The sequence below is a fragment of the Xiphias gladius genome, chromosome 19 (assembly GCF_016859285.1).
Source record: "Xiphias gladius isolate SHS-SW01 ecotype Sanya breed wild chromosome 19, ASM1685928v1, whole genome shotgun sequence".
Lineage (NCBI taxonomy): Eukaryota > Metazoa > Chordata > Actinopteri > Istiophoriformes > Xiphiidae > Xiphias > Xiphias gladius.
Window position 1 is genome coordinate 1,680,021 of NC_053418.1, and position 16,232 is coordinate 1,696,252.

A 16,232-nucleotide genomic window follows, 5' to 3' on the forward strand; every position below is an offset into this window, starting at 1 on the left:
TTTGTCTCAGTGGAGCAAAAAAAATTTGATAAAGAATTTTAAAATTATTTTTGAGGTTAACATTTTGCTATTCGCTCTCCCCTTTGCCAGTTTTTGTTTGCCCTGTAAAGCATTAATTACAAACCTTTCTTGTCTCAAAAAGCATGGGGGATACATTGATTGATTACTAATGTCATTGTTCCTGTTCCCTTTTTACAGACTTGAAAGTGAAAATAAATCAGAGTGACATTGTTCCTGTAACCCATTTCGATGTCTCGATCCTAAACGGTACCAGTGTTCTATTCAGTTCGCTGTTAGAGAAGAATGGACGGCATGCCTCTAAAAGGTTAATAAAAAATAACCTAGAATGGGTGACCTGGCTCGGCTATATCCCCGACACAGCCGTTTCCATCTACAACGGATATGCTGAACGCCGAGACTACGTCTGCAAACACGGGTGCGATTGTGGCTTCTACAACCCCGAAATGGGTCCTTACTGCTACTACCCCTATCTATGGCGGGAGTATAAAAGTTCCAGTTTTGAGATCCTGGTGAACAAAGACGACTTTGAGTTAATAGAATGGAAGAAAAACTCCTTTGGTTACGTGCCTCAGTATTCAGTCAGAACCTGCCCATCACAGAACGAATATGTTGGGAAGAACATGTATGGTCTTGGGGAAGTAAACGGTGATTTTGGGGTATTTTTCTTACCCTGGGGAGGCTTTGCGTTTTGGTACTGGGATTACCAGGTCCTGACCTTTAGCAGAGAAATACTCAGTGACGACATTTCTCATGTCAAGTACGAAATTGAAAGGAATCATACCATTAAGTATCCTCCAGAGACCCTGAGCAAGACTGTTGTTTCCAACAATGAGTGCAACCCAATGACAGAGAAAGTTTCCCTCTCCGATACAATCGAAGAGGAGCAAAGGTGGAACACCAGCTTTTTCATACCATCTGACATCCCAGTCACCATCACTACCAAGGTCCCCTTGATTAGCGCCTCAGGTATTACAATGAGTCCAGTGAGGAGCTTTCGGCTCAGTAAGGGGACCACTCATATTCAGTCGAATACCCTGTCTATTACTACTGAGCAAGAAGTCCCAGCGACCCACTCATGCCAGGTCTCTATGTTGGGACATAAGTATCAGGCAGACATCCCTTTCACGGCACGCCTAAGGCGCACCTATCGCAATGGAGAGACCAGATGGACATCCATCTCTGGGACATTCAACACTGTCCGTGTTGGAGAAGTTGAAGTGGATGTGGGAGCGTGTAAACCTATACCTGACCCCAAGCCTTGTTAAGTGGGTGATACATAAACTAAATATGAAATACCTGTCAAATTCGGATAACAAGCCAAACATAGACATGGTTTCTCATGTTTGAATGTATGTGCTTTTTTAATTGTATAAGACAATAAAATCCCTTGCATTTAAGTATTTCTTCAGTTTTGCAAGTGATTGTTTTCCAAAGCTGCACATGAAATTTGTATTTTAGCATTTAATATTTTACAGCTACATACTGTACAAAATGAGCTTACATGCAAACTAAGAGTTAAATCTATGTTAAGAAATACCCAGATATTCAATCAGCGTGTGTGTGTTACATACAGTTGGAAACAGCATCAAGATAACCGTATAAAACAACCACAGGTAAATGGGCCTAGGGCAAGACTTTATGTAATACTTGTTTCTTGCACTTTCACAGTCAAACAATATTAAAGAAGACACATTAATTAACGCACTTCAATTTTTCTTTTCGTCCGGTCTAAGTCTGTGATGGTTTAAGAACCTCTTACTTTTATATAATATTTATAAAAGCAATACAGTATCCAAAAAATATTCAAGGTCAGAAGAAGTTTAGAAACAAAACAAAAAAAAATTGAATAGATAAAATAATGGATAATGAACAATTTTGCCCGACAAAATAAGAAAATAAAAATGATAAATGACGGCCTTTTCCTTTCTTAATCAGAGTAGCAAGTAATATCTTTTAAGTTTGAAATGTAAGTGTGAAAATTTAAGACAATGAGAGACCAAATTGTATTGTTATTTCACAAAGGAAAAACACAAATAAATCAATTAAATTAAGTTAAGTTATGTAAGAGGTATGTAATCAATTCTTATATTGTTGCGTAATTAGTAAACTAATGTCGTTACTTTTTCGAGAAGCAATAAATAATGTACATGACGAGTAACTGATAAGCCTAGCGCTTTCTACACACCAGACCACTGCAACACGGGGCCTACTTTAAGTCAACTGTCACGATCAGTTAAGTAGTAGACAGGACGTCTCCGAGGAGCTGCGAGCCGAGCTGCAGCTAACGTCTGCTCAGCTTGTTCCTCTGACGTCTTAAGATCCAAACGTGTTGAAGTACACAACTCAACAAAATAAATGACATAGGTCCAGTCGATTTGAGACATTTTAATGTCGCATAAATGAGTTTAATTAAACCATTCAAACTGATGAGCATTTTTATTACATTGCATTTATTTTATATGCTTATAAATAATAAATACAATTTCAATTTTTTGGCTTTTGGACCTGCAGTGTGTTTACTGTGTTATATGTTTAGGATTTTAAAAATCTTGACTTTTTACTTGGGTATTTAAGTGTAGAGGACCAGTGTTTGTGGCTAAAAAGAAGTTTTCAGACGCGCAACAGGAGCCCGTTCAATCCTTTTTTTTTTTTGTGGAGTTTCAGTCAGCATCATCACCTGCAGCAAACACCACAACTACTGCTGCCACAAGAGAGAGGAAGATCGTCAACTCATAATGGGCAAGTGTCAGTTTGATCATGTCATCTGGTTGAACCATCCATCCATCCATCCATCTTCTGACACTTATCTGGGCCCAGGTTGCATTAGTTTAATTAATTACATCAGGAATCAGGAATTATTTTCATATACTGCTGGGAAGCTGAGCAAAATTTCACAGGCCATATCGTCCCTGTGGGTTTTACAAAACACTTTCATTCTTTTGCCAGTATGACTGTGAAACAGGTGTAAGTTCTTAGAAATGTAACTTGGCGAACCCTGCAGAAGCCCTGTAGTTCCTTTGGAGTGCTAATATCTCAAATTTGGGTTTTAGTAAGTAAGTAAGTAAGTAAGTGAGTAATCAGAGTCTTATATTACATGCACATAACAAAACCAGAAGAAGTAAGATTGGGTCAAGAAAGCTGATGTCCTATATTAACAAGGCTAACTAGTATTAACTAGTTTAAGGTGTATTTTTTTCAGACGTGTCGATGGAGCTAAGCTAGTTTCCCTGTTTCCAGTTTTTTTGTGCCAAACTAAACTAAACACATCAAGAGATGAAACTGAAGTTGATCTTCTCAAAAATTCACATGTGGTTCAGGTTCTTAACTTACATATGAACAGTTTGCACACAAAAATTTGAATTCCCCGTTCCTTTCGGAGAATCAAAGCAGTTCATTTCAAATTTAAATACTACTCTGTTTATTCTCTTACGTCTTTTATTGCAAAATATGTGGAAACTGCAGATCTTTGTCATTCAGAAAGAATGTTTTCCTCATTCTCTTTCTCACTGTCATGCGGTGCAGACTTTTTTGCAAAAGCTTGCTACCCACAGTTTCATCGTTAGACCTTCACTTTATATAACTGTATTTTTCCAGCGCAAGAATAATTAATTTCAGTACATGGTCGATACAATCTTATTGTCACAAGAGCACTTTTTCTGAATCCCAACCTGATTTAGTCTCTTGCGCTCTCAGAGCCATATGATGAACCACAGAGGTGACTCACTACTCTTTCGAGGCTCAGAATTAGGTAATGTACACCCGTCGTTTGTGTCCGTTTACTTTTCCCTTTTTGTACTTGTTACTTTCTCTTAGTCTTTTCTTCTGTCTATTGATTAATATATATTTTTACTGTCTTTTTTATTACATTGTTGTCACTTTATCAGCCAATTCAGTCCCTTTATCAACAGGGGTCTCTAATCAGGCTTTGGGCCTTCGTTTGGTTGTTGCCTGCTGAGTCCAGTCGATGTAATGCAGAGATAAGGGAAACATCAAAGAGAGTAATATGATTTGGTCTCATCTTTTCATCCTCAATAGTAAAAACACCCTCCTCACCTGCATCAATTTGATTACAAACCAAAGTACTGGACAAATTGAAAGTTTGACCTGATGATGGTGCGAGATTGAATTTTTCCTTCAAAAAATATCACTGTTTATAAATTAGTAGTATATAAGTGTAATTTCTAGGAGACACGGTTGCAAAATGAGCTGTCATGATGAATAGTCTCCAGGTCATCCTATGGTAGAGTAAAATCACATATCGGCCGTAATATGTTGCACCTGTAAAGCCCCAACACGCCCATGGTCCACCCACACAGGTGTTTTCACTTATGCTGATTAGACTTCTTCTCAGTGTGGACGTCTACAGACTGGTGGCTTGCTGCACATGTTAGGGAGAGTCTTTGCAATGTACGCATCAGGCAACTAACAGGTGCTTCAGATGTTTTAAAAATGTAAGTGTCATCCTATTTCAAGCAGAGTAAAAGCTCTAATGTCATTTTTTTTTTTTTTTTTTTTGGCCTGTTATGGTTGGAGGAAAAGTGGTTCCATGAAAAGTGAAAAAAAATACACTTTCCAAAAATGATTAGTAATTATTGGTTATTCATTTCTCTTGTTGATTTATCTTCGGTCAATATATATATATATATATATATATATATATATAAACTAAGCCACATACATGGAACTTTGCCAGAATTTGAACCGAGGAAGGACAAATGATGGGAAGAAAAAATAAACTGTAAAACCACACAAGGAAAGGAGTAACAGGACTGATCAAGATAGGCACAACAAGACTACAAGTTTACAAGATGGCGGCAGAGAAAGCAGCTGTTTATATGTTTATATTTTATTTACAGGCTCATAACGTCAAAACTCAACTGATGTTTCATTTCATTCATGTTAGGCCTAAGAATTGATATTAAAATTGGTATGTCTGCTAGAAAAGGCATCATAAAGCAACAAAGTGCATCGAGATTGAAGAGGAGAATTCATGTAAACATTATTAGCCATGCTAGCGGTGTGGCTCTGGTGTGTATGCTTGTCGATGCTGGTCAGTCCGCTACTCAGGTCCAGACCAAGATGTCTCAGCAACTATGGGATGTACTGCCTTGCAGAATTTGAATACTGACTTTGGTGATCCCCTTTTCTTTACCTAGGGCGTCACCAGCAGGTCAGAGTTTTCACTAATCCTGACAAATATCTCGACATCTGCCACACTGATTGACATCACATTTTGTACTGGTATAAGTGGTTCAACAGTAAATCTAATGACGTTTCCTCCAGCACCACCTTGAGGTTCACATTTGAGTGGTTTTTGAGGGAAATGTCCTTGCGACTACTTGAGGGATTACCATGAAATGTCCCACTCAGGATGAAATGTAATAACTTTGCTCTAGATAAAAAGTCAGAGGATCACCAATCATCAGGAGCCAATTTTCTCTTTGTCCAGCCAATAAAAATTAAAAAGCCCAATATAATATACACAGCTCAATAAGACCTGAGCTGGAATAACTCAATCCAAACTAAATCCAGCAGGTGGCACTACAAGATCACTTATCGATCACCAGGATGTGTAGATGGCACGATGGTGTCCAGCTCATTATCTCCCGAAGCCCGGCAGTAAAGGTCAAGTGTAATACATTGAGCTCTAATCATTGAAATTACATATTGCATATATTACATATTACAAATGATTATATTTGACCTCTTCAGCGTGTTTACGCATATCAATTTAACTGATGAATAGAACCAACAGACAACCAGTTTTGTGTTAGCTGACAGACAAGTGAAATGAAAATAGATTTTTGCTAAGAGATCAATATGTTCCGTATGTGGGGAGTTGGGGACAGGCAGGCCATCACATGAGGTGCTGTTGCTCCCGGAAAAAGCTGTCGGAACCTTGAGTCAAGATTATTTTGTCAAATTCGTAGCTGCTGGGAATCCAAGCTGACTGAGGTGCCGTCCTTCGGAGTGAAGCGTTCCTCTGAGGTTTGGCTCATTTCTAAGAGCCTGGCTCACTAAACGTAATGCATGATGACGAAAAAGAACCGGCACAGTCAACGATTCATAAGTGATTTTACATTTTTTCTCTAGGTCGTGTGAAGAGCTTTGTGATTTCTTGCACTTTATTAGAAGCCCTGCAATGAGTGGCTGATACACTGAAGGTCATTGAAACAGTACGAGCGAAATGATAAATCGCTTCCTTATCAGTCTGTCTATTTTACATGTTAATGATCCTGACTCTTATCCTGGATTTATCTGCACTCGTTTTATAACGGTTCGAGATATCAGCGTGATCACAACAGCAGGGTTGTTGCTGTTGTGATCACGAAAGCTGCAAATAGACTTTGACTCATAGAAATAGACATCGTTGTCTTTCATCACCTTTATTATTACGCCCATTCTACCGCCATGTTCATAATACTCCAGACATTCATACCTTCAAAATGACCTGTGATATCAACCAACTGTGGTGTCGTCAGATTCAGAATCCTTAAACTGCTAGCAGTTCAACAGAAGCAGTTGCAGGTTAAAATGCCTTCCTCACTGACAACTGCCCTCGTGTTCTAAACTTGTTTGGGAATTAAAATGATCGACTTTTCCAGCCGCAAGTCCCGCATTTCAAAAATGGATTCCCTGATTTATTTATAACATATAATAGCACCCATAAATTAAAAAAAAAAGAAAAAAAAGATGTCCGCACTGTTCATGTAAACTGCGTTGAGTTTAAAAACATATGTTTGGATTTCGTGGCACTGTTGAGCACAGTGGTAAAATATATGTGTGTGTGTGTTGTTTTAAAGAAAATCTTCACTGGATCATGTTTGACCCGGTCCCTCCCTAATCAGTGACTAAGTCCGAATATTACCAGCTCAGACAGGATGTTGTGGGGCGAGATAAGTCACGGAGGGACTGTTTGATAGTTTGCCTACTGATTCATTTTGTAGTCAGCTTTAAAGACATATTGGTAAAAATGGTCTGGATCTCTTGGTTGGTGTTGTTCCACAGGTGTATGTTAGGACGCAGAAAACCCAAACTCCAACTTACTGTCACAGCTAAAGAAGTAAATCCTTTCTTTTAAATTTGAATCTTGACCACGGAAACATGCCGTCATGAATTTTTTGCTTCTCCTACCACTGCTACTCTGACGACACCCAGCTATTCATCTCTACCCCCCCTTCTGACACTGAGGTGGGGGCATTTTTTTTTTTTTAATTTTCGTCCATGGATTTATCTTTGGAGGAAACATTGGCTGATCTAGATCTATGATTTCTGTGAAAACACGATTACTGTCTGTGTCTTTTTACTGTAACTATTTAACTTAAATACTTGATTCCATTCGACAATAATAATCTTTCAGATACACTGGTCTAGATAGACTTACAATAAGTACATTCAACTTCTGTAGAAACAAACTAGATGTCGTCAAAGCCACCACAGTATTGTCAACCGTGACGGACAGGTCTCAGAGTGCACTGACAAGAAAAACCATCATGTCCTCACCAGCTGTTAACAAATCCATCACACCGGTCTGTGTTTATTGGTCAAAGTCAGATCCCACACACAGTGAAAGTTCACAGTCTGCTTTATGATTCAGCCATAAACCAGTATATATAAACCAGGAGGTGACTGGAGGTGGACTCAGTGGGGAGCGACTGTAAGGGTGAGTGCTGCTCAGTCTCTTTTCACCTTCAGTCAGTCAGATTCAGGACAGTCACTGATGAACATGATCAAGTGGCAGTAATCTATGGTAATCAGTGTGCATTAATTGGGTATACTGCTATTCTTGTATGATTTAATACTTCCAATTTTTTTTCGTAAAGATGAGTCAAGTAAGGACTTGGCTTTATCCAAAGTCTCCTGGAGAAAATCAAGTCTTTCAGTGTCTCAGGTGTGGTTAATTAAAACTAATTAAACGTGTGCTCTGCTACACACTTCCTACTTGACCCACTGGTGATTTTAACTGAGTTGAACTTAAATAATAAATCAAAAAACTATTAATATACTATAATAAAAATATATATAGGAAATATGTTTTTGTCAAAAACTTCAGTTATTATTATCATTATATGATAACACAATAACATATATATTATTATTCCTGTAATATTCAAAGAGTTCAAAGGTTTTTTTTCTCACATGCACGAGTCATATCTGTGGTGAAATGCAAAGTGGCATGCTCCTAAGGTGTCGGTGAAAGAATAGTGTGAAAAACAAGGATAAAAAAATATATATAAAGAATAAAATTCAAGAAAAAATATATAAATATATGTAAAAAACAATGTACATAACATATACGCCTCAGATGCGAATACTGTACGCAACTTTTTTGCAGCTAACAGTATTATTATAATACTGATGTTATCATTGAAGTTGTATGTCATTGTGACGCCGTTTCTTACAAAATAAAGTCAATAAACGTGTCCATTGGGGATTTTGAACCCTCATAGTAAAGTGAAAATGCACACAGCCAGTGTATCTACTTTAAAACCTTTGGTATAAACAGTAAGTTCCATTTCAGACTGTTGAGCTATTTAACACTCAGGTCTACTAATGTATGTTGCAACAGAGATAAAGGTTGTAACGTGTTGTTTCTGTGTAACATGTTGAAAAGACAGAGATCGTACTTGCAACTGCGAAATAGAGTATTTATTGTGCCCTAAAAAAATTGGTCCCATTTCGTGTGTGGATGAAGGTGGGTTGGTCTCCAGTGTTCAGCCCAAAGGAAATGATGGAATAATCCACTCTAATGTCTTAAATTCAGATCCTCTTTCAAGATAAAATGGAAGAAATGCTATGAGCAGAACTTCTGAACCTATTTCGCACGTTGACCTGAAAGGTTTTTAACTGAAAACATTTTGTGTTTCATCTCCAGATGAAGCTGTCGGTCTTGCTGCTGCCGGCCCTGCTGGCTCTGTCCTCAGCCAGTCTGCAGGACATCGTGAAGAAGAGCTCACAGCTCAGAAAAGGTGAACGTTTCATATATTTCGTATTGTTGTGATATGAACAGATATAGACAGGAGCTTTGCTTTACACACGTATATACCATAGTATAACCACACAGGCTGAATCACTTCTGAAGCAGATGTTTCCCCAGACTTTCAAGACAGTCTGGACCCTGGTGTCTGATTCTCTGACTCTTGCTAAGTTAATTTTCAGTTTTACAAGTTTTTTGCTTACAATAGCTTTTGATGAAAAGTGCTGCGGGGTTTAGTATGTAAACTTTCTGTCTGACTCTTTTACACAGTTTCCTTTCTGAACCCATATCTGGAGGGGCTGGTGCCTGAACCAACTGGTAACAACACGGTTTCAGGTCCTCTGACTCCTGCTGACCTGGAGCACCAGCAGGTTCTGCCTACCGCCTTCATGTTCGCTGATAATGTGAACCTGGAGTGGCTGACCTGGAACGGCTCGCTGCCCAACGGAGCCGTTTCCATCTACAATGGCTACACCGAGCGCACCGACTATGTCTGCAAATACAAGTGCGAGGCCGGCTTCTACCACCCCAACCTGGGCCCTTACTGCCGCTACCCCTATGGAGACCGTGAGTACTACGCCCCTGAGTTTGAGATCCTGGCCAACAAAGACAACTTTGAGTTCCTGGAGTGGAAGGAAGGTTCTTATGGTTCAGTGCCACAATATTCAGTCAGGACCTGCCCAGGTGTTGGCATCTACGTTGGGAAGAACAAGTATGGTCTCGGGAAGGTTGTTCCTCAGTTTGAGGCCTTCTTCCTGCCTTGGGAAGGCGATGAGTATTGGTACAAGAAATACCAGGTCTTGACCATCAACAGGGACGTCTACACTCAGCACATTACGGATGTCAAGTACGACATTGATGACGTCGCCATCTTCCAGTATCCTCCGGAGACCATGCGTATCTCTGGGCTCACCAACAATGAGTGCCAGACAGTGGAGAAGACAGTCACCATCTCAAAGAACACAGAGGTGGAGACTACATGGAACATCGGCCGAGCCACCATGTTGGGTATCACAGGCAGCATCACAGCTAAAATCCCCCTCATCGGCTCGGGGGGCATCGAGCTGAGCGGTGAGAAGACGCTGCAGTTCTCCAGGGGAACAACTGTGGTGGAGTCGGTCAGCCACTCCCTGTCCGTGGAGCTCAACGTCCCACCAAACCATTCCTGCAAAGTCCGTATGGAGGGGCGTAAGATCAAAGCTGACATCCCCTACACAGCTCGCCTCAGCCGCACCTACCGCAACGGAGAGACCCAGTGGACGTCTATCTCTGGGACGTACGACGGAGTCCAGATCGGAGAGGTCCGGGCTGTGGTGGACCGCTGTGAACCTGTGGCCGACGCCAAGCCTTGTCCGTGACAGACCAGCGGAAACGTCAGAAGATACTTTCTAAACATCTAATGTTTGTAATGTTGTAAAAAAAAAGGATGTGCCACAATAAAAATAATACAATGCACGTGTTGTGTGGTAAATGGAAAATACTTTTGTGTTGGCTGCTCTGAAAGAAAATGCTCCATGTCGAAAATACATCTAAAAATAAAATCACGTGGCACTTGAACTTTTTCTTCTCGTCCACTGTCTTTACAATCTCTTTACCAGCAGATGAAACTGATGAAATTTTGCCATTCATTATCAGTTGGGCACACACACCAGAGGCAATTAAGTGCATTTAGTCAGTGCTGTGTTTAAGTACAGTTTCGAGCTAATTTACTTGAGCATTTCTAATTCGGGAGACTTTTACATTTTTCCTAAACTACTTCTCAGAGGAAAATATTGTACTTTTTTTTTTTTAACTCCACTGCATTTATCTGGCAGCTGGAGTCATTGGTTACTTTGCAGATAAACATTTTCCATTCAAAATAAGCAATACATGCATAGTAGTTTAATGCTCTGAAAAGGACCTCTATTCAAAATTAGTACCTGCGGGACTTGTGCTTTAGGTTGAAACATTTTTGTTTGTGGTTATGAAATTTTTAGCAGAGAAGAATTATTACTTTAATTGCTGACAAACCAAACATATTAACCGGTGTCATCGACTGCTGAGATAAAATCAGTGATGTTAAGGACACTCAAACAGACCTAGGGTTGCAACTAGGAAAAAAAACTAACAGCTGTAGTTGCAGGGAGTAGAACGAAAAGATGAAAAATGGGAAAGCGAGAGGTTAAACAAGAAGAAATTGAAAATGATAGAGATTATTCAGTTCACTTCATTTAATAGGTCTCGTATATGAAATATTTGTAATAATTTGGTGGGGGTTTCTGTGATGTTTTTGTCTGTAATTACAGTCCTTAGGTACTTTTGTCATTGCCTTCCTGTAATCTGACTTTCTCCTGTGGAAGTTCTATCCTCACAAAGCCAGTGTGCAGTTATGCATTTCCTTTCCATGACAAAAGTAATGAATGAATATTGAATGATATGAATATTTTTTTGTTTCATTCTCAATGTATTCCCCAAGGTCAGATTTGCATTTTTATAGATTGCCAGGAAATTTGGAACAGATATTTATGTTCCCCTCAGTCTGTCGACCCTCCGGCTTTTCATGTGACGCCGTCATCAGGCATCACGTATTCCACAGTTTTTTTTTCGCGGTTCACTTCATGTTGGGCAAAATGCTTCAGCGGTGAATTAATAAAGAAGGGAAACACTTTTTGCTTTCATAACAACGTCGGCTGTGACTCAGACTGAATCACTGCTTGTCACACTCATTACATACATCTAAGTAAAACACCTCTTTGGAATCTGAATAACATATATAAAGTCCCCGCATTGCACGAATGACAAGTTCGTTACAAGCATGGAGACTCGGCCGAATGCTGAAGCAGCTGGAGGCAGTGACAGTGCAGTTCTGTCGGTGTAAATGACCTTTACACAGCCTCGTTTCACACAGAGTCCTCATTCAGACTTAAATAAATAAATTGATAATAACTTTTTCTGTCTCAAGGACGCACACAGATGGCCATGACATCAGTGATTTTCAATGATAGGGCTGTGCGTGGAGAACAATGTCCGTGTTGAGCGGCTTGTCCTCTGTTTTAATCTTGGCAGCCAGCGACATTACGCAACAAGGACCGTCTTAATCAGTGACCCACTAGTACAGGAGATCTTATCACTTTGTTCCCGGTCTGAGCTTATCTAAACATGCAGTATCTTGTCATCGATGGACAAAGAGCGCCTGAGCACTTTGGACATCATGCGGTCCTCTATCCCCTGATAGATATGGGATTTTAAATCAAGGCAAATTTATTTATGAAGCACTTTTAACAGTCTCATAAAAGAGTAACTTCATGGGGGGGGGGGGGGGCAATAAATAATCCCGTCATTATTCTCACCGTGAATACTCTTTTTAGACTCTTGGAGATCTGCGGGTTGATGTTTCCTTGTCAAGGACAAAGTAGGACTCGTGAAAAACAGCATGACGGCCTTTACCGAAGTATCTGTAGCTGGTCCTGGTCTGGCAGGAAACTAGGACAACTGGCTGTCACAACAAAAACAAGACAAGACCCGAAAGGCTATCATCGAAACCTACAGCCACCCGGCTTGTATAAATAAAGGTTAAATAAGATGGAAAGATGTTCTAACAAATCACACTAGGCCGACAGGTTTTGTTAGGTAGAACCCAGAGTCTGAGTTCTCGATTTGATGCCCTGAAATGAGTAATTTCCAGTACAGTTGTAGCATAGCTGAACGGGTTCATAGAGGCATTAACATGGAGATAATACAGGTTAAATGTCCTAGCTAGCCCACAAATATTTTGTAGGCTACACTAAAACAACCGATACTCTCAAGTTGTGCAGAAATTGTTGATTGTTCCTGTACCACTCAGGTGCACCAGGAGGAACCTGAGCAGCAACTGGAATCGCTCTCCGAAATGTTAACTTTTCGGGAGTTAGGAACAACAGCCTTATTTCAAACTCTCTCATTTCTTTTTACATGATCCACTGAGTTTTGATCGTGAGTTCAAGAAGAGGGATCTTCTTCTTAACCCATCAAGGAACAAATATGCCTAAAAATTATCTGAAAGCATTGAAATCAGCCAATTTAGACGCAAATGGTTTTCACTGGGCAGCAACTAAAGGCCCACCACAAAGCATCAGCCTGCAGAAAATGTATAAAGAGTAGATACATATTGCAATACAAACGATGGGGATTTATTCAAATAGATAGCTGTATGCTAATATTGAAGTCTTCAGTTGTCTAATTACATAAAACGTGAGGGATTAAGGGGTAAAGTTCACTGTTTTGAATCCAGGCCATGCGGGGAAGCTCTCCTCTTTCCATACAGACTGATTTTTAGGTGTCCTTGGGCACGTCTCGACACTAGAGGGTCGGGTGCTCCCAGAGTGAACCACCTGAACCAAAACATGCTCAGTCAACCCTCCTACCCTCCTGTATGAGATTTAAGCTTTCAGGAGCTTCGTGCGTGGTTACTTTGTGCCTCGAGTCTTTCCTTCAACACCAACACATCCGATTTAAACTGAGAGGCAGGAGAGCGTAAACACTGGGTCATCGGGCGAGAAGCTGCTGCAGCTCGCTCTCCCGTTTATTGGGGGCAATAAGTCTGCAGGGAGGTTTTAAAACTCAGCTCATACTGCAGGCAGCGTCACTGCAGGAAGAACCTGTCGAGGTAAAAACTGCTTTTATACATCTGAATGAAGTGCTGGTGTGGGCTCAGTTTCCTGATTAACAACCTTCTGCATCCTATCACTGTCTAAATTCTTGTCTTATCTAAAATTGATTGATGATCAACAACAAACGGATCTAAAATACTTGAAGAATCTGAAATCATTTAGGAAATGCTGCTTGTTTTTTCCTGTTTTTAGAATAATAATAGCGCATCCACCAAGTGGCATCTGATGAATAATACTTCTTAATGACATAGATCTGGGTCTGCACTAACCGGGCGTTGTGGTATACTGTATTGGTGATTTTCTTGTTTCCCGTTCACTTACACGAAGCAGCACAGCTTTCTCTACACTATATGCAAGTGAGTGAAGTGATCCTAATTTTGACAATATTTCTGAGGTCAAATTTGATGGGAAGTTGAAGTTTACTACTCAACTGTAAATACAGATTCTTTAATACAGATTCCTGCTCTGAAAAACAAGACTCAAAGGTCTTTAACATCAATGATCACAAAACTTTTAAACTTAATTTTAAAGGACCATTACACAATCACAAGCATACAGACAATCAGGAGGAACTGCAACATCTACAAGACGTAGCTTTGTGCTGTATGTACATGGCACGGTCCCCTCTCACTAACACGGGGTCTTTACATTAACAGCAAATATCAAATTTTTCCCAAAGGAGCAGGTATTTTAAATACTGCACTTATTAAAAAATTGCCATGTAAGAGGTTATTTATTTCTCAGGCAAAGGTAATACTGCCCTCAACCTCTTAAATCCCAGTGGTGCAGCCATAAAAAAACATTGACACTTGGGTGTGAATGTTTCACTCAGTGTAAACAGCTTAGAGTTGTAAATAATATCACACAGTGTCACAAAGCTACTTATATATATATATATATATATATATATATATATATTAATGTAACGTCAAGTCCCACTGATGCCGACATGCTGGGTGTGTTTTCCCTGTGTGTCCAGATGAGGTGTTGTGTCGCTGTTGTCCTGGCAGCGCTGCAGCTCTGCAGCCCAGCGCTGCAGTCTGACCCGCTGCTCTACGTCTCCCGGCTGCACGACGGACAAGAAAAACCCAGCAGTGAGTCGATTCATAATTGGTTGCCTGCTCCAGGGGTTAACCCTAACCCTAACCCTAACCCTAACCCTAACCCTCTGACCTGCCCACAAGTAGATAGAACTACTTTGTATGTACCTGGATACAAGCTAAGTGCATCACCAATGCTCGTGTCGCAGCCACGTGTGTTGGTCTGGTATATCTGCCTGTTGAACAACCCAAATGTTCCATGTCAATATACTTTTTCTAAAAAAAAGAATCTCTATATCAAAACACAGTGCCAACTTCTTTCTGTCTTGTCATATAGAGCCATGGCTTAACCCCACATTGGAAGATGTTGTCCCTTCCCGGGAAGTTATTAACCCTCCCAAAATCAGAGAGATCCCAGAAACTGAGACGACCTCACACTCCTTCCCCATGTTTGGTGAACACGTCAATCTTAAGTGGGTCATATGGAACGGCTCCCTCCCAAATGGAGCTGTGGCCATCTTCAACGGCTACAGCGAACGCACCGACTACGTGTGCAAAGTCAACTGCGAGGCTGGCTTCTACACTCCCAGCAAAGGAAGCCTCTGCCAGTACCCCTACGCTGACAAAGAGTATGCGTCCTCCAAGTTTGAAGTGCTGGTCAACGTGGACCACTTCGAGTTCCTGCAGTGGGTTGAAGATTCGTATGGGTCCGTCCCCCAGTACGCTATCAAAACCTGCCCCAACTCGGACATCTATGTGGGGAAAAACAAGTATGGTCTTGGCAAAGTGGTGACCCAACATGAGGCCTTCTTCCTCCCCTGGGAGGGCGATGAGTACTGGTACAAGACATACCAGGTCCTGGCAATCAACAGAGACAGCTACAGCCAGCACATCTCTCATGTGGAGTACGGTATCGATCAGATGGAGCTGTTCCACTATCCTCCGGAGGCCCTGAGACTCACCAAGGTCACCAACCTGGAGTGCAAAAATGTGGAGAAGACGGTGCGGCTGGAGAAGACCAACACAGTGGAGAAGACCTGGGACATCGGCAGGGAGACCCGCAACGGCTCCATCTCCACCATGAAGGCCAAAGTTCCCATCCTTGGCCCGGGGACAGTGGACTTCACCAAGGAGCAGATGGTGACCTTCTCAGAGGGGACCACCACGGTGGAGTCCATCAGTCACTCTGTCTCTGTGGAGCTGCTGGTCCCACCGAACCACTCCTGCACCGTGAGGATGGACGGCAGGAAGATGACGGCCGACATCCCCTTCACCGCCAGGCTTAGCAGGACCAACCAAAACGGAGACACGCACTGGACGCACATCACAGGCACCTACGACAGCATGAGCGTCGGCGAGATCAACGCTGTGGTGGAGAGATGTCAGCCGGTGCCTGACGCCGTTCCCTGCTCCCCAGCTCAAGACTGATGATCAGTCTGTTGAATACTGAATTTACATCTCTAAAGCCAAATGAACGAAATCTGAGGAAAAACTCTGGTTTCCAAATAAAATACAATTAAAAATTTCAAGGAGTTTCTTTTCTTTGTTTTTTTGTCTTCCTTAAAC

At 41.0% G+C, this 16,232-nt stretch overlaps 3 protein-coding genes across 4 annotated transcripts in view; all 3 read left to right on the top strand.

The window, feature by feature from the left end:
* The window catches only part of LOC120804896 (natterin-3-like), a 2,754-nt gene extending 1,311 nt beyond the window's left edge, over positions 1–1,443 (top strand). Inside the window, exon 2 of the mRNA XM_040154620.1 lies at positions 199–1,443. Coding sequence (XP_040010554.1) covers positions 199–1,286 — 1,088 coding nt within the window. The 3' untranslated portion in view covers positions 1,287–1,443. The remainder of the gene's footprint in view (positions 1–198) is intronic.
* Positions 1,444–4,367: 2,924 nt separating this feature from the next.
* LOC120805433 (natterin-3-like) lies at positions 4,368–10,533 on the top strand. Of its 2 annotated transcripts, none has more exons than XM_040155653.1 (3): positions 4,368–4,472; positions 8,897–8,990; positions 9,269–10,533. In XM_040155653.1, the coding sequence occupies exons 2-3, from the start codon at positions 8,897–8,899 to the stop codon at positions 10,354–10,356; spliced, it is 1,182 nt and encodes a 393-aa protein (XP_040011587.1). In that variant the 5' UTR covers positions 4,368–4,472; the 3' UTR covers positions 10,357–10,533. The 2 variants fall into 2 exon arrangements, with proteins under 2 accessions (XP_040011587.1, XP_040011588.1); XM_040155654.1 differs by having other exon boundaries at positions 4,378–4,450.
* Positions 10,534–14,605: 4,072 nt separating this feature from the next.
* LOC120805560 (natterin-3-like) lies at positions 14,606–16,139 on the top strand. The gene is made up of 2 exons (XM_040155894.1): positions 14,606–14,720; positions 15,004–16,139. Exons 1-2 carry the CDS (start codon positions 14,606–14,608, stop codon positions 16,092–16,094), a joined length of 1,206 nt encoding a protein of 401 aa, XP_040011828.1. The 3' UTR covers positions 16,095–16,139.
* Positions 16,140–16,232: the final 93 nt, after the last annotated feature.

Coding starts and splice junctions, on each gene's coding strand:
- LOC120805560 (XM_040155894.1), top strand. CDS start 14,606: ATGAGGTGTTGTGTCGCTGTTGTCCTGGCAGCGCTGCAGCTCTGCAGC. Junction 14,721..15,003: donor CGGACAAGAAAAACCCAGCA/GTGAGTCGATTC, acceptor CTTGTCATATAG/AGCCATGGCTTAACCCCACA.
- LOC120805433 (XM_040155653.1), top strand. CDS start 8,897: ATGAAGCTGTCGGTCTTGCTGCTGCCGGCCCTGCTGGCTCTGTCCTCA. Junction 8,991..9,268: donor GAGCTCACAGCTCAGAAAAG/GTGAACGTTTCA, acceptor TCTTTTACACAG/TTTCCTTTCTGAACCCATAT.